General features: G+C 31.4%; 1 protein-coding gene across 2 annotated transcripts in view; it reads right to left on the bottom strand.

Annotated features, from left to right (window-relative positions):
• Nucleotides 1–22,164, bottom strand: part of CSTF3 (cleavage stimulation factor subunit 3) — a 67,443-nt gene that overhangs the window by 20,246 nt on the left and 25,033 nt on the right. The window contains exon 2 of one of the 2 annotated variants that reach the window (XM_077114352.1): nucleotides 890–2,136. The exons of the other annotated variant lie outside the window; for it this stretch is intronic. Within the exon in view, the coding sequence (XP_076970467.1) occupies nucleotides 890–1,030 (141 nt within the window). The 5' untranslated portion in view covers nucleotides 1,031–2,136. The remainder of the gene's footprint in view (nucleotides 1–889; nucleotides 2,137–22,164) is intronic. 2 annotated transcript variants of the gene reach the window in all.

The following is a 22,164-nucleotide window of genomic DNA, read 5'->3' on the forward strand; positions in this document are numbered from 1 at the left end:
AGCCATCTCTACACTTTCCTATTAATCTTTGTTATTTTTCACAAATACCAAATAATAGAAGCTTGAATGCCATAAGGATAAAATGCATTGTAAATATGATTTAGGTACACGATGCAGATAGTTTCATACACCCATTTCTGTTGAAAATCTACTTTGAGAACTTAAACTTTTATTAAAAAACAGTCATAAGACAAAAACAGAAATATATACAAGTGCTACCTGAATAGGACTTTATATGTGAAGACAAACTTTAAAAATTTACTTTCCCTAAATAGTCACTAGAACAATCTGAGTAGGGCAGCAAGAAAATAGATTTGCTAATTTTGATCATACATATCTAGTCTTGTCAGTTAACCCACTATATTCCAAGCACTGCGCTAGACACTGGGTCTACCACAGTGAAGAAGACAGGCACCGTCTGCCCTGCACTCAGAGTTTACAAACTTGTGGGGCAAAAAAGAAGGAAATGGGTCATTATAAGAGACTATGGTAAATGCTAAAGTGGGGGAAATTCAGGTACTATGGAAGTATTTATGTAGAGCCATAATACTCCCTCTTAAAGAGTCAAAAAAGATTTCCTGGAGATAGTTAAGGTATTAGGTATTAGCCTGATAAAGATAGGAAGGAGTTAGTCCAGGCAGGAGGAATAACATGCAATGAATGAAGTAAATATAATTAATTAAAATATAAATATAAATATAGATTTCTCTTTCCTTTCCATGAGCAGTTTCATCAAATGGTGGATAAGGTTAGTTGCTCAATTGTAATATATCAGCAAATCAGTTTCATCCACTTATTTAACAAGTAAATAAATATTATCATCTTGGTTGGTTAGAGAAATCTTGGTTTGTGATCCTTTTCTCTCAGTAGCGTATAGATGTTATCTCACCATTTTCTGGCTTAAGATGCTGCAGATGAGAACTCTAACAGTATGATCTTTTTCCTTTGCTGGTAGCTTGCTCTTTATCTCTCCAACTTGTGAGATTTCCCCTTGATCTTCAGAGTTCATGAAATTTACCAGGATATGCATAGGTCTTTGCCCTTTGAGGCAGTGTACTTAAAGCTCTGGAGTCAGACCGTTTAGGTTCACATTCTGACTATGCCACTTCAGCCTCTTTTTCCCTCATCTGTATAAGGGGGATGATAATATTACTTGTTTTGTAGGGCTGTTGTGAGGGTTCAATGAGTTAATAAATGCGAAGTCCTTAGAACACTGCCCCACAGAATGAGCACTCAGTAATTGTCATCCATTTATCACTGCCCGGAACTCAGCATGCCATGCCCTTTCAATGTATAGATTCAGCGGTTTCTTGCCTTAAAAAATTTTCATCTTTTTAAAAATTTTTCCTCTCTTTTATCTGTTCCTTTTTCACCTTCTAGAGTTCCAATTAGTCACATCTGGTCTCCTGGTTCTATCCTCAAAATCTTTTCTTTTTATCCTTTCTTTGAATTTTTGCTCTGGGTTATAAAATATTTCTTCCACTAAATCCTCTAGGCCACTAATTTAAGTTTCTATGCAACCATTCTCCTTCAATTCATCTATTGCTATAATTGGTTAAAAAGGCTGCCTTTTTTTTAATACAGCACTTAAATACAGACTTTCACTGTACCCATTTTGCTGAAATTGTTGTCCCTCTCTTCCAGTAGCTCTATTTTGTTGGGGGCTGTTTAGACAATTTTAGTTTATATCCCTTACTGATTGCTGGTCCTTAGAGGTACTGTTTTTTTCCATCTGTTCACTGAAGCTCTGTGTTATCAGTCCCTAGAATAACAGAAGTTGACCCCCTTCTCTACCTGACAGCTGTGCAAGAAGCATGGGCAGCAAATAGGCTGATGCTAATCTGCCAAGAGAACAGAAAGAAATCCCTGCTTAGAAATAGGGAAGAGTCAGTCTTCTTCTGTTTCTTTTTGGATTCCTGGAGGCCATGCTGATGCTAATATTCCTCTGGGATAGGAAGATACTGGAGAATTCCAAGTATTTCTGAATCAGCTTCTTCCTCCTTGTCCTCTACACTAGTCCTCTTCTTTGAGACTCTCAGTTTGAGGCCTCCTTGCATCCAGCAGCTTGGCTCAGAGAAGGTAAAAGGCTGGGTTGAAAGCCAAAGTGAAGTGAGATGAGATCAAGGTTCCAGCTTCCTAAATGCAGATAACAGATTATACAGAGTTTTTACAATTGGTTAGGAAAACCAAAACTATCCATTAGGAAAAATGGCAGCGAATATAAGTAGTCATTTTCCTGAACAGAAAATCCGAATGATTAAAAACCACATATAAATATGTACACACTTTCAAAATGGGAAATACAAATTAAAATAGGTATCAATTTATAGCCATAAGAATGGTAAAATCTTAAAGGGGTATCAACACTATTGAAGGGATGTAAGGGAAAGGGAATTCATTCATATATTGCTGGAGGAAAAGATGAATTGTTCCAGCCTTGATGGAAAGCCCTTTGGCAACAGCTATTTAAATAAGAAATAAAGAACTTCTGACAACAAATTCCACTTTTGGGATCAATCCCATCAATTTCTATGGGATTTCAAGGTATTTACAAGCTTTTTACTACAAACTTTGCAGCAGGTAAAGTGAATGCCCACCACTAGGGAAATGGTTCAATAAATTACAGTGCATCCACATCATGAGACATTATATATCCATTAAAAATAAATTAGAAAAAAATGAATTAGAGCTATAACTGGTAATTTTAAGGGAATTGCACAAGATATTAGTGAATGAAAAGATAAATGTGTATAATATAACCCGTTTATGAAACAATAACCAAAAGTAAATCCTATATGTACATATGTATACATGTTTGTGTATGATTTTATGAACATGGAGTAAAATATACAGTATATACAAGATTGCTAGCATAGTTATGGTGGTCAGGGTGATATGGGCAGAGGGAGGAACAAAGACAAGAAAAAAGAGCTAGTACTCCATGTTTATGAGTTTCACTTATGCATCTTAGTAAACGATGTCTATTTATGTGAGAAATGTGAAACAAAAATATTTTACAAAATGTTTTTCTTTTGACACACATAATTGGTTTTGTATGTTGTATTTGTCAATTATTTACTGATTCAATTGCTGTTGGTCCAATACATATATGTAGAAAAAGAGATCTGACCGATACTCAAAGACTCTCTGACCCTTATATGGACACTGATTGCCATTCATTCAACCAAAAGTCTTTGAGTGTCCTTCTGTAGAGTCAACACTAGTGGCATTAGGTAGCAGCAATAATCTCATTTCTTTCTATACACATCACATGTTAAAAAAGAACCACACATGAAATTATCAACTTGCTTTGGAAAAACAGTAAAATAAAATGAAAATAATTTGATCATGTGTTTCTACTGCTTAATCTTCCTCAGCACCAGCTAACACCTTCTTCAAATGGTTGTTCCAAATACTGACCATATATTTTGCTAATCATATCAATTAACAAAACTGGGAATGAAAGAAACATACATTTTTTATTACATCTTCTCTATGTAAATAAGTAGCCAAAAAGATCAACTGTTTTATAATTGACCCATTTGATAGAAAAGCAAAGGTTATGCTGTAGGTCATATTCAAATACTATTATAGGTGAGACTAGCATGCAAACATACTATGTTCAGTCATCCTACCACTAGTCTATGTATCTTCTTTAAAAGATTATTCCAAGTATTCTTCACTAGTACTTATATGAAAAAAAATCTTATAGTTCTTAAATATATTTAACATATTTTTGCATATTTTATTTTTTTGTGTACAGAGAATCTATTACTATCATAACCAATGTTTGGATTGAATTTTAAAAATAAAACTCTTGATACTGCTTTGAACTTTGACACCTGTGATTCTAAGAGCGTTCCATGATCAACCAATAGAATATGCTTCTGTTTAATGCCCAGTATATGCATACAAATAATTTTGCAAAACTTACTAGAACTTGGTTATCTATTAAAAGTAATGTTATGCAACTTTAAATGACAAAAACCCTTTTGGTTCCAGGTACCTGGAACCAAACCTGGGTCTCCCGCATGGCAGGCAAGAACCCTGACACTAAGCCACCTTTGCCTACTCTGACAAAAACTCTTGAACTAATTATCATTTGTCTCCTGAACAAATTTTAATGTGTCTAACAATCATTTAGGAGTCATTGTTAAAAATGCAGATTTCCAGTTTCAATAGGAATTCCAAAATATTCTAAGACAGAAAGACTGAAGTCCAATAAAAAATGAAAAACATGAGAATTTAAATATTTATCATTATATCTACTGTTTATCATAAAAATTTGCCATATAATTGCATCATTACTTTTTTGATGAATCATTTAAATTTTACCAAAATATGAAAAGTTGCTATGGAGGGAGAGGAATATAATTTTTTAAATTGGAAAGTTCCTAATTATTCTTATTTCATAACTGGAATAATATCAAGATTAATTAAATTTTAAGTATAATTAAATCCAAATTAAGTAATTATTTTTGATAAATTATTTTATTTTCTTTTTAAGTAAACACTAAGATCTGTTCCTGATACTTTTGAATTTTCAGTTCTCTAACTTCCACAATTATTTCCCTAGCATTAATAGATCTCTGAGCATTAATAGATCTCTGAACTATCCTCTTAGCAACTAATAGAACTAATAACCATTTATAGTAGACTATTTAATGTTGTTAGGTGTAAACTTTATTGGATAAAAAAGAGTTTAATGAAACTTTGACAACAGTGGTAATATGAACTTCTAACAGTTTGGATTAACCATGTCTTTTACCCAGAATATTTTTATACAGTGATCTAATGAAGTCACAAGATGTAACAGTTTTAAAAAGTTTTCCTATCCAGTTTATTACTTTCATTGAGTATTTTATGAAATGTTGGTGTAAATACCTATAAAATTGTCACTTTTTTATCAGAGAACTAAACCTCTGCATGTTAACAGCATTTTGACTGATATCCTCAAACTCATTTTTCTCATAATTCCATTTGGGAAAAAACAAATCCCATAATATCATAACAAAAAAATTGTTTAAGCATTTTTTAAATTATAAAAATTATTAATAAGTAACTGTATATTAATTTGAAATTGTTTAAGAATATATTTTATAAGTGAATACAACTGACCTAGTACCTCTATAAAGGAAAATAAAAAATCAAGACAATCTAAAAGAAAAGGACTCTATATATTTTTGTTTAGGTTTTCATACATCATCTAGGGACAAGTCAACATTTGTGTATTACTGCTATATTCTGGGCTTATGTGGCAGAGACAGGACTAGATCCCATCTAAGGTGAGTCCACATGGCTGCTGTTTCCAATAAATGTGATGTGGAGTTCCACATTCCTATTTTGTTCCCCCTATTTTTTCTACCCTAAAGTAGAACACATGTTTTTGTGGGATTTAAGACAATCAATTTAAATTGAATTTGGGATAAAGAAACTGCCAATTCCACTTGAATTCATAATGATTCAAAAAGTTCAGCTCCAATCCTGAAATTTGAAAGCTAATGGAATCCTACATATAAAATCCATCTCCCTCATTTACTTTTTTTCATTACTCTTTTCAGCTGCTTTTCAAACCCCTATACTCTGAAAATTATATCTTGGATTACAGAGAAATAAGAACTTTTAAGGAACTTGGGAAGTGTTGAAAAATGGCACCTTGAGTGTGTGCCATCAAGGAAGTTTTATTTTAGTGGGAGTTTAGACAGGTAAACAATTAAAGAAACCAAATGTCTGATTTTGCTTTTATTTTGGTAATAAGAATATAGATGCTTTTTAGTTTTTGCTGTACTTTCTAAACTTTACTATAATATGTATTATTTGTGTAGTTTATAGTTTCCCTAATAGACACAAATGTATAACTGCATATACTTTTAGTTTGATTTAGACTTAACGGTTGTCCAAAATCTGTTGATGTTTCATAAATTTTCAGTCCCCCAGGCACCTGTGTCACAGAAATAAAACGTTTGTTAAATATGATCAACCACTAGAAGTTGTATTCTTGTGACTGAAATTAAAATGTGCTGAACGAAAATGATAAATCTTCAAGTCTGAATTAAATTTTGATTCTTTGCACTAACCAAATTAGGCATTAATCTTCTACTTCCCTGAACCAACTAAAGAGTAATTGAGGTATGTGCTTAGACTTATCAAGTTGATGTGGGGATATGGAACTGAATCCTATTAGACATTTTATTCTAGTTAGAAACATAAAATTAATTACTGGAAATAAAACAGGACAGAATTTAAATAAACTTAATTTAAATAATTTTGTACATGCTACATGTCCTATAAAATTCAGAGGAATAGAGTTCCATGCAAACCAGAATTATAAAGGAAGAGTCACAAAGCAGATGGAATGTCAGGTCATTAATGAGAAAGAGGTAATAAATTAATTAAATAACATGAGCTTCTATATTTTTGTGGAATAAGTGAAGACAGCCACATGAGAGAGAACATGTACTGGGAGAGTGAGTTAGGGCATTGTGGTGAACACTGACGATGGAGGACCTAAGAGCCAAACATTTAAATATGATAGATAACAAACGGGATGTCACTGAAGTTTTTCTGGCAGGTTGAATGACAGTGATGAAAATGGAGAAAGAATGACTCATCATTCTATTGCATGAAGGAAGAGGAGACATTGTGTAGTTTTCAGTGCCATGTAATAAGACAAGCAGGAAGAAGCAACAATAATAGCTAAGAGGCTCTTGCTATCATCCTTCCGTGTAGTAGTAGTCTCCTGAACTTGGGGAGGGAAAGAAGGGAGAGAAAACCAGTAATGAACAGGTTAAAATAAGAGACCTGATGGATGGGGGAATATTCAAGAGGAATAAGGGTGAAGAAAAGATCAGTGATCTGGCAAAAAGAATGTCAATGCTTACCTATTACAAATTTAAATTTAAAAGCAATTCAACCTCTTAGAAATGATTCAACAATTAGTGACAAAAATACTACTAACACTAGTGACATTTTCTGAATACTTAATGTATGTAAGTTCTAAAGAATTTATATGTATTAACTCAGTCCTTAAAAGAGCTCTGATTTAAGTACTATTATTACGTCTACTTAAAGATGACAAAACTGAGCCGCAAGATTTAAGAATGCCCAAGTTCACACAACTGAGCTCTTTACTATACCATACCATACTGCTCTCAAGCAAGATATACATGTGGGGATGTCCACTGAAAGAGTGCTTGTAATATGGAAAATTTGGAAAGCTAAACTATTGAAGGCAGAGTGATTAAATAAATGGCATGGATTTTATTTACATAAAAACAATGTGTATTTACATGTGCTGGCTGGAAATACATACACAACATATTACAAAAAAAGAAGTGGAATTAAAAATTATAGTATATTAGTATGCAGATAATATGCTTGTCCATTCATCTAGACTACAAGAGAAAAAACCCCAAGAGGAATGTGCACAAAACTGTTACAATTTTTCACTGACTCAGATATATATTTCTTTACCATATATTTTCACTGCATAAAAATTCACAATAATAAAGACTTCTTTAAAAAATAAAATAAATTGATAGCTGATTTGGACAGTAAATTTCTCTTCTGAATAATTGATGGCATTTCTCTTAGGATATAAACATCTATATTTAAATCATGTTTTAAAACTGCTCAACTAAGACTGTAACAAGTAAAACTTTGACATAATTTTTATTTTGCCTCAATTTATAGGGCATCCATTAATAATCATCATTTGGCATTTACCGATTCAGCCTATGTTTTGCTTAATACATTTCAAAATTCTTTGCTCCCAATAAATACACTTTGTCAACAGCATACCAAAATACAGCCTTTCAAAAAAGAAAAAATCTACTGAAACTCTTTCCTTTCTGCATGATTTTTCTGTAAACCTAAAACTACTCTATTAAAAACAAAAATTTAAAGTGAAAATAAATCTACAAAATTTGAGTAAGAAAAACACTTTTCCTTCAATAGCAGGATATTTTACTTTTTAGAAAATGTGAGCAATTTGGTGTAAAGTTTCAAAAAAACTGGTTGGCTTTCATGGTTCATTGGGTTTGGTACTCTAACCCTCATTATGCCACTTTCCCCATCACCCCCTCAAAATTGCTGTATGACATAGACTTTCTTTCTAAAACGTAAATTACAATTGAGAATTTGAGAAATGTGTACAATTGTTTGAGCTCTTCAAACCACCACGACATCACAGAACAAAGTTTATAAGCCATGAATCTCAAAAACTGCATCAATCACTACTAAACAACCAGAGTGGTGCTCAAGTAGATGAGTTGATTCGCTTATCTCAAGTATCTAATATTAGTTTCTTTCACATAAACTCAGTCTTTTTTACTCTAGTACCTTAATTTTCAGATATCATTAATTGTCCTTTTAACTAAATGAAAATCCTTCCAGGCAAAATTAAATTATTCATCAATACAATTTTTTCCAGGATTACAACATGAGCTTCATGCATTAACTTAAAAAAAATCACATTCCATTCTCATTTGCTAAAAAATCTCCCATTAGTGTAACCACACAATTTTTTCTTTCAATGTGTGGAAGAGAGAATTTTGGGAGGGAAACCAATTGCTAAAAATTTCACTCTTTACAATTCTCTTCTCTCCATAACTTCTCACTGCAGAGTTGCCGTTTAAAATAAACATTAGCAATTGAAATAATCATTGGACAAGGCTCCAATTTTAGTCACTTTTTTACTACAGACTCTAATTTTACTAATCAAGATAATTTCCTTCTTTATTTTGTTAGATTCCTATTAGAATGCCATTTCAATTGCTTAATCTTTAATGGCATCTAATGAGTCTACATATTTCTCTATTTTCCTATTACTAATTTAATTCCAACTCTATTTATTTACTGCTGAATCAAGTATAACATAAATAATGCTTCATCTAGCCTTTCTTAAAAATCACTTTTCAAAAACAGGATTAAACTTCTACATTCATGTGGATACAAACCAAGTTTTGTAAAACAGACTACATTTTTCTGGTTTTTTTTTTAAGCAATCTGTCTACCTTTCAATATTTTCCTATCAACATGAATTCATGATTCTGGAAATAATTTCTTCATTCTATTAAAATCTACAGTACATTGCTTAGATTAAAACATTCCATATTCTTATCAATATTGCTATTCAAACTCTTAATTTTAAATGTTATTTTATTCTAATTGTATTCTGCAACTCTGTATTTGATACCTTTTCTAACATGTTTTGCCAAGAAAATAAAACTGACATGTTTTATATGACCCAATTACACTTTCTCAATCTTATACGCATAGTGCATTTCTATTTTGTTATTGAAATGGCCTAGGCTCCAAGACCCTTTTTAATAAATGCTTATCAAATGATCTCCTAACCATCTTTTTCAAAAAAAATTGTACCTTAACTCTATGCCCTCTACTCTACCTGGCCATTATTACTAAAAATCTGAAACAATAAAAAAAATCACTTCCAGGCTCAATGTAAATGATTATACCAGCAACCTTTGACACAGAAATACAAATTCTAACAGGCCAGAATAAAGAACTTATGAATGTGTAAAATTATTTATAGTATAAGAATATTCTCTCATGAATCGTAAAAAATATCTGACCTTAATACAAGGTGTTACTAATAGGGTGGTATTTGGGGAAAAAATACACCTAATGTAAACTATAGATGATAATTAATAATACTACTTTAATAATTTTTCATCAATTGTAAAAAAGGTAAATATTGTTTTTAAAAAAGTATAATTGCAAAAAAGTGCTATTATCAATTATAATAAATGTTCCATTCCAATCAAGGTGTTGGTGGTAGAGTAATGTATGAGAATCCTGTATATTATTCATGACTGGCCTATAAACTCACAACCTCTCTATTAAATATTTTAAATAAAAATAAACATGTTCAAGTAAAATTATATTTATGTTAGAATTGCTTATAAAGCAAAACACTGGAAACTATGACTGTTCAATAATACAGGACCTGTTAAATAGCATTTATCTAGAATGGATTGCTGTGCCACCAAAAAAAAATATGCTATGTTTACAAAGTTACAAAGTTTTAAAGTTTTAGATTAACTGATAGGTAAACCTAGAAAGGTTAACAATGGTGAAAGGTACTGGGGATTGTGGAAGTTTTAAAAAAATCTTTTGCTTATAATTGTCTAATCTTTGCACAATAAGCATATATTACTTTTAGGTAAAGAAAAACACAAGTTTTTCACTTTTTAATGAGTTTTGCTTTTCCTCCCCCATCTCTTGTAAGTTCCACTCAATTGCTACCACCTCATTTACGCTTGCCTTTTAAAACTGAACAATTTAATTTCAAGTTTAATTAGTCTACATATTAAGCTTCAGTGACAATTGCTTATGAAAGCAAAAATAAATGTACTGTTTCCAGTAGTCCATCTAGGTATTTTTCCACTGCCTTATTAAAAACCTAGTCAACATCATAAAATATTCCATGAAGGCACTGGCTTTGTTTCATATTTCATAGCACTTATGAAACAGTGCCTAACAGTAGACAAGTCGGTAAATGAATGTGAATAAAAATCTGTTGTTTTCACATTAACTAAAGAATGACTAATCATAACCATTTTATTTTAATATCCATGGAAATGTAAATATATATTTTTTATTAAAAGATCATTGAGTTCTGTAATCCTTACTAAAACATTTTAAAAATCTCACTTCAATAAAAAGGTTTAGAAGAGTGCCAAGTGTTATATTGTCAGTCAATTCAGACTAAAATAAAACATGGTTTAATTTTCCCAAATTAGCACTGTTTCCAATAACTGCCTAAAATATGAGAATTGGGGGATTTAGAAAGTGGGGATTTGAGAACAGACCTAGCTTACAAATCATCATTTTATGAAAACGAAAGAAAAAATTCAGATAAAATATTACACACAAACAAAACAAGAAGTAAAATGGAGAGGATTTTTTTTTCCTCTTTGTGATGGATATTGCTCCAAACTGAAATTTTGGCTCTATTTTAGTGTGGTAAGTACTAATTAAAAAATTTGAACTATTTTTATCTCCAGAGTTTTTATTAAAAAATAGATATTACTATATATTTAAATTTTAACTTTTTCTTTTCTTCATAAATCTGAGTGCATTTTTCCAGACATGGCCCTGTTTTCTCTGGAATTGTATATTCTGAAATGTTTGATTTGTATGTTATGTTTTATCTCACCCCAATAAATATATGCTCGTGATGGATGGCAATTTCCAAAGTGATACCACAAAAGGCAAAGCATTATTACATTCAAACACTATATGGAAAAGTACCATTGTTTTAGTAGGTAAGACTGAAATGATTACACTGGAATTCCAGCTGAATAAAGAGGACCTGATTGTGCGTGCTATCATTAAAATGAATAGAAAGTCAAAGGGATAAAAAACCTTAACAGCAAGCTCTGGGTCAAGATGTTGATACTTAAGCCAGTAAATAAAGCCTGAGGAAAGGCTCCTGTGTCCAGTAAGCACATATGGCCTTTCTATTTGATTCTAATATCCAGGTCTAATTTTGTCCAATCTTAACATGTCAGTGGAGCAGCCAAATTATCAAAAGTTGAGACGTGAGAAATAAGGTAATAACAGTTTCCTAAGGCTTGGTTTCTCAAAGAAGCGGAGCACCTGGCAACCCTTTCCCAATCATTAACGTGGGAAAGAGGGGCAGGGACAAGACCTTTGCTCTGTTCCTCATGCCACATCCCATCATCACCATACAGTATCCACACAAACAAGGGATAAAACAATCAAGGATAGATGGACTTTCAAATTGTCACAGCTGAGACGCACTGTTAAGATAGGATGGTCTCTACGGAGAAAATGACTACTACCATCCCAGAATTAAACATCCCGCAAAGCCGCTGTTTAAGAACAAGGGAGAAATAAAAACATTTATAGATAAAAACTGAGGGCTTAACATCAAAAGGAGGGTTCTAAGAGAACTTTTAGAGGATACACTTTAGGAAGGAAGAAAACCCGGGAGTGAGAAGCAAACAGGGATGATACACATGTGGCAAATATGTGGATGTATACAAACAAGCACGGTCTGTACAAAACAGGAATTACAGCACTGTCTGATAAGTGGGATTAAAAAGGCAAAAAATTTAATTTAGGCCTGTGTGGGCATATATGCAAAATATATGTCATGAAGGAAAAAACTGGGGGGGGGGAAAGATAGGATGGTCTACATGCTTGAAGACCAGATTTTATGAAGTGTTTAATTACCTCGCCAATGTTAACACTAGTTTAATAATATTTAATATGCAGAACAAATAGAATCCTTACACCTAATACCCACTTCAAAGGGATCTCTATAATTCTTCAAAGATGCCTTCTTGTTTTTAATGCCTACTATTTTCTATAAAATATATTATTGAATAGCTCAAGAAAATCTGTAAATGTGAAGACTTTTCTTTACAATAGGTACAATTTAAGAGAAAAAGAGTAACTAGTAACAGAAACATACCTTATAAAATCTACTTAAAATTAATGAATTACATGAGCTATCCAAGTCTTCTCAAGTCTTTCTAATATTGAGCTGCAAGAATATAAAAATCTCAAGAGATGAGAACAATAATTTGCAAAATACGATTTTAGTTTAAATGGGAAACTTAAAACAGAAGTACAAAACAGGTATTCAAAAGAAAAATACTTAGACCAGGTCAACAAGAAGACCAAAATAACAAGGTAAAATACTGGTCTTTTATCTTAGGACCCATATATAATTCCTTCCATTCTGGCATGGAGAAAACAAGCATAATCAATACATACTGCTTATTTAAATTTGTTATGCTAGTTAAGTTTCCTTTAACTTACTTAGTGTGTAGTATCCCCTCAAATAAGAAAATCAACAAAAAACGGGCAAAAGATACCAGTTCTCAGAAAAAGAAATAAAAAGGCTCCTAAACATCTAAACTATGCTTAATCTGTGTGAAGAGGCTTTGGGAAAATGGACTCTTTCAATTATTATAAATTGGACTTAAAATTGTTACAGCCTCTGTGGAAGGTGGATACAAAAAATCAAAATTAAAAACCCACATAACCCTCTTAATCCAACAATTTCACTTCTAGGAATTTAATCTACAGATATATTCACACAAATGGAAATTGCATGTACACAATTATTCACTGCAGTACTAGCTTGTAATAAAACAAATTTAGGAAAACCCTGAATATTATTTAAAAGGGAATAGGTTTATATGTGCTTGTAAAACAAAAGAATGATCTCCAAAATTTGTTAAGGGGGGAAAAACGTAAAAGTAAAGGTGCAAAACAGAATGTAATATGTAATTATTCCTGTACAAGGGGATTAAAAATATATATATATACTGTGTGTACATTAAACATCTATAGATTCCTAAGAAATTACACATTGTCACCGGAGAGAGGAACTGGATGGCTTAAGACAGGACAAAGACTTTTCACTGGAGGTATCTTTTGTACCTTTAATTTTTGAACCATGTGAATACACTCCTTTTTAAAAAATATTTTCAAAGCCTTCTTAAGGTGATTTACAAACTTTTAAAATTATTTTCTGTTTATACATGTTTCTGTATTTTCACTATCAATTTTCAAAACAAGTATTTCAAAAACGTCAAAAATGTACAAAAGAATGTGCATTTGAGTACAGATTAGGTGTATATTATCACTAAATTATTTAACTAAAAATATTTTTAAGGCAAAGGATTATCTTTTAAGATTTATAAACATCTTACGGAATTTAAGCATTTTTTTAAAGAAAACAATCAACCCTAACACAAATTCGGAAGTAGAGAGGCACAACCATAAAAATATCATGTAGTTAGTTGGATAATTTTCAAACCTAATAATGGATACTAATTAATGGAGACATTCACGTAACTCAAGATTATTTAAGACATTCATTTCCAAATAAGTGTTCCATAAAACATTTAACATTTACATAGAAAGATTATTTAAGTTATATACTTTGATAAAAATCTCATTTACTTTAAAAAACTATTTATGTGAAGGCACAACTATAACCTAGGCACTAAATCAATGCAATGAGATTTAACAAATTTACAAATTAACACACTTATAAAAAGCAAAATAATTTTCTCTTGAAATATATTAATTGCAATTCTAATAAAAGTCCTTTCATTTTATGAGAACTTTCATTAGATTAGAATGACTCTAAGGGACAAACATTATTTTAAAAACAAGTATTAAGAGTAGCCTGATAGTTACTGAGCATCTGCATCTTATACATCCTTTAGTTTAAGTTACAGATTAAAATTAGAAATAACCAAAAATACAGGTGCAACTTCAAAAACGTTTTTATTAATCTCACCAAGAAATGTCTTTATTTTCAAATCTCCATGGCTTAAAGATTGTTTTTTCTTGTACAGAATTTAAGTTGGCAGTTACTTTCTTTCAGAAAGAGGCAATTCCACCCTATTCTTTCAGTGTTGCTGTTAGATGTCAATTACTTTGTCTTTTTTTTCTCCAGTTGATTTTATGATTTTCTTTTGTCTTTAGTGTTCTATATTTCCATTCTAATGTGTCTAGGTACTGTTTTTAAATTCTGCTTCAGATTCTTTGAGCATCTTGAATCTTTCCATTGAGGTCGTTAATCATTCTGGGAAAGTTTTCACCTTTCTCTTCAAATTTGTGCTTCTGCCCTGTTGTCTCTCCTCTATTTCAGGAACTCAAATTAGACATATCTTCACTTTATCTTTTTTATCTCTTAACCACTTTCATATTTTCCATCTCTTTAAGCTCCAAACTGGATTCCTTCAGATCTCCATTTCTCTCTTCACCTGTGTCTATTCTATCAACCTCATTCAATCTGATAATTCTAGCTTCTGAAGTCTTTGCAAGTCTGTTTCTGCTATTTGTGGTTTTCTTATGTGTGTACTTTTTAACAATTGACGTACCCCTTTTCTTTGAAAAATTATTTGGGTAAATTCTTTGAAGTCTATGATGAAGGAGCATTCCTCAAGAACAAGTTTCAATAATCTATTGCTGGCAACCTAGTGGCATAATTGAGGCTTAATCTACCTCATATTCATGTTGTCCATTTTTTGGAACCACCAAGTGATATGCATTTGAACTACAAATCCATGCATTGTCCAGCTTATGCTTTAACCTCTCATGACTTGTCACCTGCTCTCCTCAAACTAACTTTCCTCTGTCAACTAAGGGTTGAAGACGGCATATAGTTACTTGTTTTAGTTACCTATTGCACAGTTTTTTTGACAAATGGTTTTAAGGGGAGAGTATATCTTTTGGACATCCCACCTTGGGCAAGCCTTGGGCTTTCACTTTTGCTGACTGACCTCTTAAAAGCCATCAAAATTGCAGATAAATCTCTCCTAGTCTGACAAGCGCCCTCAGGGCAAAAATGGTTTAGGTACTCTGCTGATTTCTCTTGATCTGTTTTGTTTTCCAATTAGGTTTGGCCTAGTGGTTTCTTGCTATGTTGTTTAGTTCTTCAACGCTTTTAAGATGTTCTTAAAATCGTGTCCAGCAGTCTTAGCTGTTTTCAATGAAAGAGCTGATTTAAGTAACCTAGCCCACCATTTTTACCAGAGGTCTCCTTCAATGCATTTTAATTAACATCTAGTTTCCAAAAGAAAATTAAGTAAAAAATATGCAAAGTATACAGAAAAGCAACTAACAGCACTAAAATCTGATGTTCATTGAAATACTAAATTTGAAAGATAAAAGTTACCATAAAATTCCACTAACCAAATGCCTAAGTAAAACCACAAGGAAAAATATCAAAATGATATTTAAAACAGAATTCTACCTGCCCTTTCTAGAAATGAAAGCTAGATTAATTAGCGTTTTATATGTGCTTTTTAAAAGAAATATACCTACACACACATATAGTTTATAGATTAAATTAAGACACATTTTCAAATACATAATTACCTCAATGAATTTCTACTCTCACAATGTTCACAATGTACACATATGCAACAGTTAAAGCTGTGAAGGTGGGGAAGAGTTAGAATTCAATTTGATAAGTCAAGCTTTTCTTATTTGAACATGTGAAAACTCAAGTTTTTATCATACATATACACATGCAAATTTCTCAGAAATTTTACCCCAAAATATATGCATGACAATGTATTGTATTCAGGCAGGAACATTTCTTCCATATCAGATTTTCATTTTTTACTTTTACCTGAAAGCATTTCAGAATCACAAGCAACCTATTTTTTTTTTTATTTAAAATGAACTTCAAAATACTATGTAAATTGGTAATCCTTTTAAAATCTTTCTCTTATATTACACAGATAAACTTCAAAGTTGAAAATGCTTATTCTAAGATAATTAAATGTTTGCGGTAGTAGAAAGACAATTTCAAAAACATTTACCTTACACATTTAAAAAATATTAGAGAGACATTTTTTTGTAATCTATGATAGCCACAAAGTTAGTGGTCAATTATAATAGTATATTCATGGAAAGAATACATTTATTATAAATTATTATAAATTGATATGACTCATTTTTAGATATTAAAATGTAAGTTTTCCACCATTCTTTCAATATTTAGAGTGTTAGTTTATGTCAGCTATTGTTCTAAGTTCCTGAAATACATCAATGCTTGCAATATATATTATGTTTACAATAGCATAAGTAAACTGTATAGCTTTTAGAAAGTGATCAGTATTATGGGTACAAAAAAAGGAACAAAGGATCCTGAGTTCTGGAGTTTGGAAGATGGTGTGACAATCTTAAATAGGGTGGCACAGTGGATCCAACTAAGATAATCCTTTTACAAAGACTTGAGGAAAGCAAAGGAGTTAGTCAAGCTATTGGAGAAACATTAGAACCTACAAAATAGCTATTATTAAAAAAGGACTTAAGGCAGGAAAATGTCTGGAATGTTAAAGGAGCATCAAAAAGACCAGTGTGGATGGAGAAGAGGCTTTACTATATGGACTACCTACCGTGCAGACATCAAACAGAAAGTTTTTATATTTAAGTTAGTATCCTAGCATTCATTCATTATACTAATTTCTATTAATTAAAACTAGTTAGGCTACCTGAACTTATGATTAAGAAACTGATTTTAAACATATAAAAATGTATTACATATACAGGTATAAGAAATCAGGTATAAATTTGTAACAAATCTTATCAATGTTTTTACTATACCCAATTCCAGTTGGAATAGAAGCCTGGATATGCTTTTGAAGATTCCATAGAGGAAGTAGTCAAATCCAATCAAGAAACAGAATTCACCTGGTCAGTGATCAAAGTCCCATTATAATCCTCATTCATTCTTGCTGATATAAAAACAATTTCAAGTCATGAAATAGACTTTATAAAGATGTGTTATGTCAATACAATTCTTATTAAAATTTCTCTCCTCACATTAATGTAACATATCATAAAGCAGTTCTCCCAAGATTTTATTTTACAAATCAAAAATATTCCCAAAGAAAGTTTAGAAACTGACATAAATCTACCAACTTTTTTTGTTTCTTGCCCAATAAAATTTGAAAAATCACTGTTGTTGGAGTTTCACTTTTATCAATTTTAGTCAGTCTTTACATATTCCAAAAATATTCAGAAACTTCAGGACATTTATTTATTTATTTATCTGAGGGTTCTGTTCAAAACTAAGTTTCAACTTTTGATATTAAATCAATAAACATATGAATGGTATCTTTTAATTCTGGTTATTAAGACTATGTCCCTTTGGTATAATTGCCCTTTTTAGTGTACATTTGTATATTAATTTATGTATTAATTTTTCATTAATAAAATTCATATAGCAAATGAGTGGTCATTTCCTTATGTGCATTTTAAGACAAATGGAAACTGTGTTATTGGCTAAGCTAGACACTGGCAATGGTATCCTAGGAACCAAACTGTTCCAAGTCACTGCTCAAATTTTATCTACCTATGAAAACTTTCTCCCAGAGGAGACTTTTTTCTCATAAAATTTAAACACTGTGACTAATTAATGTTATATTTTCCCAAAACTATATGAAGACTATTAAGTGGAAAAAAAAGTATAGCTTAATTCTATCAGTTTCTTATGACTCAAATACAAATGAAAAATTAAGAAACCAAGAATTCCCAATCAATATGCAATTAAAAAAATTCAAGATGTTCACTAACTTCTACATTCACATACATGAGTAAAAACAAGTGCCCAGAATTATACTTAACTCTGATTATAACTGATTCTAATTAGAATAATCTCAACTCAAGCTTTCCTTAGGGCAAAATTTCATCTCTTATTTTCCCCATTATAAGTTTCATAAAAATGTTTTATGAACATATAATTTTCTCCAATTCTATATCATAACAATTAAGCTGCCATCAGTTTAACCATTAAGCTTATATATTTCTAAAATTAAGGCAAATTTCTTATAATAGTCACAAGTCATCTGCTGTAAATACTAGGGATTATTAGAAGCAAAATTCAGCTTAAAAACGATCAAGCTGAACTTATTTCAACAAATCATGTTTTCTCTCACCTTTGAGGCCTCTGCACTTAGGATTTCTTTTTGCTGACAATTCTCTGCCAACTCCTACTCTTAAGACTTCAGCTTAGAAGTCCTTCAGAATAAACCTGAAGAGGATTTCCTTGACCCACCCTCCCCAGGTTTTCTCCATCCATCAGACAGTATGATAATGATCATAGATTAAATGTAAATTTGGAGGGCAAAGGTCCAATCTGTTCAATGAGATATCTATAGCATTTAACAGTGCCAGCCATGTGTTCACTCAATAAACACTGGAAGACCAATACACTTGAGAAGACATTCAGGAAGATAATTCCTCATTGTCTCTCGATACATGATGTGATAGTAAAAACCTGAAACAAGACATTCGTGTTTACTTTTTTTGGCCGAAAGCCACATAAAAACCTATTAAAAGACGCACATGATGTGGAGCCTGAAAAGGACCAGATGACTATTTTGAGAATGTACAAATTTGTCAATTGCAATGTTGAAAAAATGGTATGACACTAGACAATTTTATATGAATATAACCCAGACAAAATACAACAGTAGATCTCTTTTTTTTATTATACAAAAATATTCTGCCATTTTGGGTTACTCTCAAGGACTAATACTCCATACATCAAACTGCTTGCCAAGATGGTCTACTAGCAACACAATTCTGCATGCTTAGTGTGCACAATCTCCTAAAAATTACAAACTAGAGTTCATAAACTTCTCTTCCTAATCATAAACTATCTTACAGTAAGTATCACTAAATGAATATCCTAAACTTCTAGCTTTTCAATTGTGAGAAACTTAAAAATTGTAAACATTGCTTCTAGGTTAATAATTCAGATTCTGATGTAATATTATGGTTTACTTAGAATGAACTGAGCAGTATCAGTTTTATGAAGATACTTCAGGTTTCAGTGACACAGAGGAAGGATGTACTCAAAAATAATTTCTTGAATTTTAACATCTGAAAAACCACAGAACACAAGTAATTGGAAAGAAATGTTGTTCTGGTTTTAATAAATTTGATTTTTCTATTAACTGTAAGAGTCCAAACCCTCTTTCACAGAAAAAAATTTAGAGTTAGATATTGTGCCCCTGTGAATTTGATATTTCATTTTTTAAATAAAGCTTTGTATTTTAAGTATTTTAAATCGCTATATATATATATCTTTTTTATATGCTCTAGAGTTTATTGGTATTCTTATTTAGCTATATTAGTATTTAAATTATCAGGATTTGGGGGTATTTAATATTTTAAAGCTACTCCTACAAAAAAATTCCCATGAATGTAATCTATTCCATCAGAACACTACTTATTTTGCAAAATTTCTACACTTCTTTGGAAAGAAAAGTAGAGACAATTGTTAAGACAATTGTTCTCTTTATATATACAGAAAAAGATAAAGCATGGATGGTAAGCTGTAAGTAAAACTGTCAATGAAACAATATGGGTATTCATTATACTATTCTTTCAATTGTTCTAGTTGTAGAAAGCTGAGAAGAGAAAAAAAAAAAAGAAATCAAATTGTTATTCCTATTCGTCTATACTATATTCAAAGACTACCTAACTCAACTATGGCCTTGATTTTTCTCAAATGCTATCTTAAAACCAGACACAGATGGTAAAAGTTACTGTTCTCACATTCATGTGGCACGTAAAGAATATATATTCAAGCTATAAATATAATATGTTCATTATCTCTTCAAGGTCCACGTTTCATTATTTTCTTTTTGCGTGGGAAGGCACCCTGAATGGCAGGCGAGACCTCTGCCTGCTGAGCCACTGTGGCCCGCCCTCCATTATCTTTTAAATGTTCAAAACTTACTAAGACTTATTCCTTCCATGTACAGAATCCCTTTTTGCCATTTAAAATTACTCAAGTACACACAGCTAAAAATTTAGAAAGCTGTAAAATCTAAACATACAGTGAATATAGCCAGTAGAGAGCTGAGATCTCCATGTGGTTGTAACTATATGTAACCTATTTAAAGAAAAAATACCCCCATCCTGATCATTTAAATACTAATATAGCTAAATAAAAATACCAATAAACTCTAGAGCATATAAAAAGGAGTCAGTTATGACATATATATAGCTATTTTCACAACTATAATGAATTAAGTTGGTTAGTACAGTGGTTTGGATTAGGACCCCACACTCCGTAAATAAAACATCTTTCCTCCATACCGGCTTACACTTCCATTGTGTTGACTTTAGGCAACCTACTTAAGCCCTCTAAATCTGAGAAAAATTGAACGTGAAATATGTAAACTGATTAAATCAGCAATCTGTAAAAAGCACAATGCCTAAATATATTAACAGCTCAGTAAATGCTGGCTTTTTAAAATGCTTACTTTTTTTTTCTTCAACTTTTATTACTAAAGAACTACTATGGAAAATTTCATTCAAAAATAACTTCCCTGGTACTTTTTTCCTTATAAAGTATCCACACGGAATATGGTTTTCCATAAAATTTAGGAATTTTCTATACTTACAAAACATAACATGGTTGAAAGTACCTGCTCAACTTTTACAAACTCCAGTAAAATTCCATGCATATTTTAGGTAAGATCCACAAAAGGTTTACACTTACTACAAAAAAATTGAATAAGTTGTCTTAGTGAAAATATTCTAAACTTCCCACCCCACAACCCCCTCCATATTATGACAGTTCTGAAAACAACTTTGGCCTAAAATGGTTCGTGGAACTTTTCCAATACATCATAATTTACAGATTATTGGAATCATTTGAATTCATATTATTCTTCCCATTCAGATGGAATGGGGAGTGAGTAAGAGAAGGAAGTGGAATGAAATCTGTGGGATATAGGTACTTAAACACAAAGCATAGCAGAAAAAGGACCATTATAGGACATAAAATTTATGGTTAATTTCACCAGTCATAGAACCATGGAAACAGAATAAACCTGAAGAGTTGGGGAAATGCAAATATAAACTGTATATTAAATTATATTAGTAAAGCTACTGTTCCTTTGAAGTGCGATAATGGTATTGGGGTTATATAAGACAATGTCCTCTATATATACAGAGAAAGATAAAGTATGGATGGTGAGCTGTATAAGTAAAACTGCAGACGAAGCAATATGGGTATTCACTATATTATTCTTTTAATTGTTTTGGTTGTAAAAAGTTGAGAAGATAAAACAAATCAAACTGCTATTCCTATTCATCTATAGTATCCTTCATAGAATAACCTGTAAATTCCTTGCATTTCTTTGAATAAAGAATTAAGTTCTTCTGATTTGAAATATCTGTTCTTTAAATATAAATCTCTCAACTCTTTTGTGAACCCAAGAAATTCATATTTAAATGGAACAGCTCATTTTTTTTGGTATATTTACTTCCATGGTTAAGCAATCTGACATCTTTAATTGCTAACAAGAGAAATTACTTTCTTTAAAACTGTTAACTTTTTACTTTGTTTAAAATACACAACTGGGAATGCACGGGTGGTTCAGTGGTAGAATGCTCGCCTGCCATACTGGAGACCTGGGTGACTCCTGGCCCATGCACCCACCAAAAAAGCAAAGACATACACAACTGAGAAATTATTCAAACAGGTACTTTTAAAAATAAATATTTTTTAATCTAGAAGATAAAAAAAACTATTCATCTAAATGATCTTTTTTATACATAGTTTCTAATCAGTTTTAAAGCCAAAGATTTTATTTTAAAAACATACAAATTCTTATT

This window comes from Tamandua tetradactyla, chromosome 8, assembly GCF_023851605.1.
Source record: "Tamandua tetradactyla isolate mTamTet1 chromosome 8, mTamTet1.pri, whole genome shotgun sequence".
Taxonomy (NCBI): domain Eukaryota; kingdom Metazoa; phylum Chordata; class Mammalia; order Pilosa; family Myrmecophagidae; genus Tamandua; species Tamandua tetradactyla.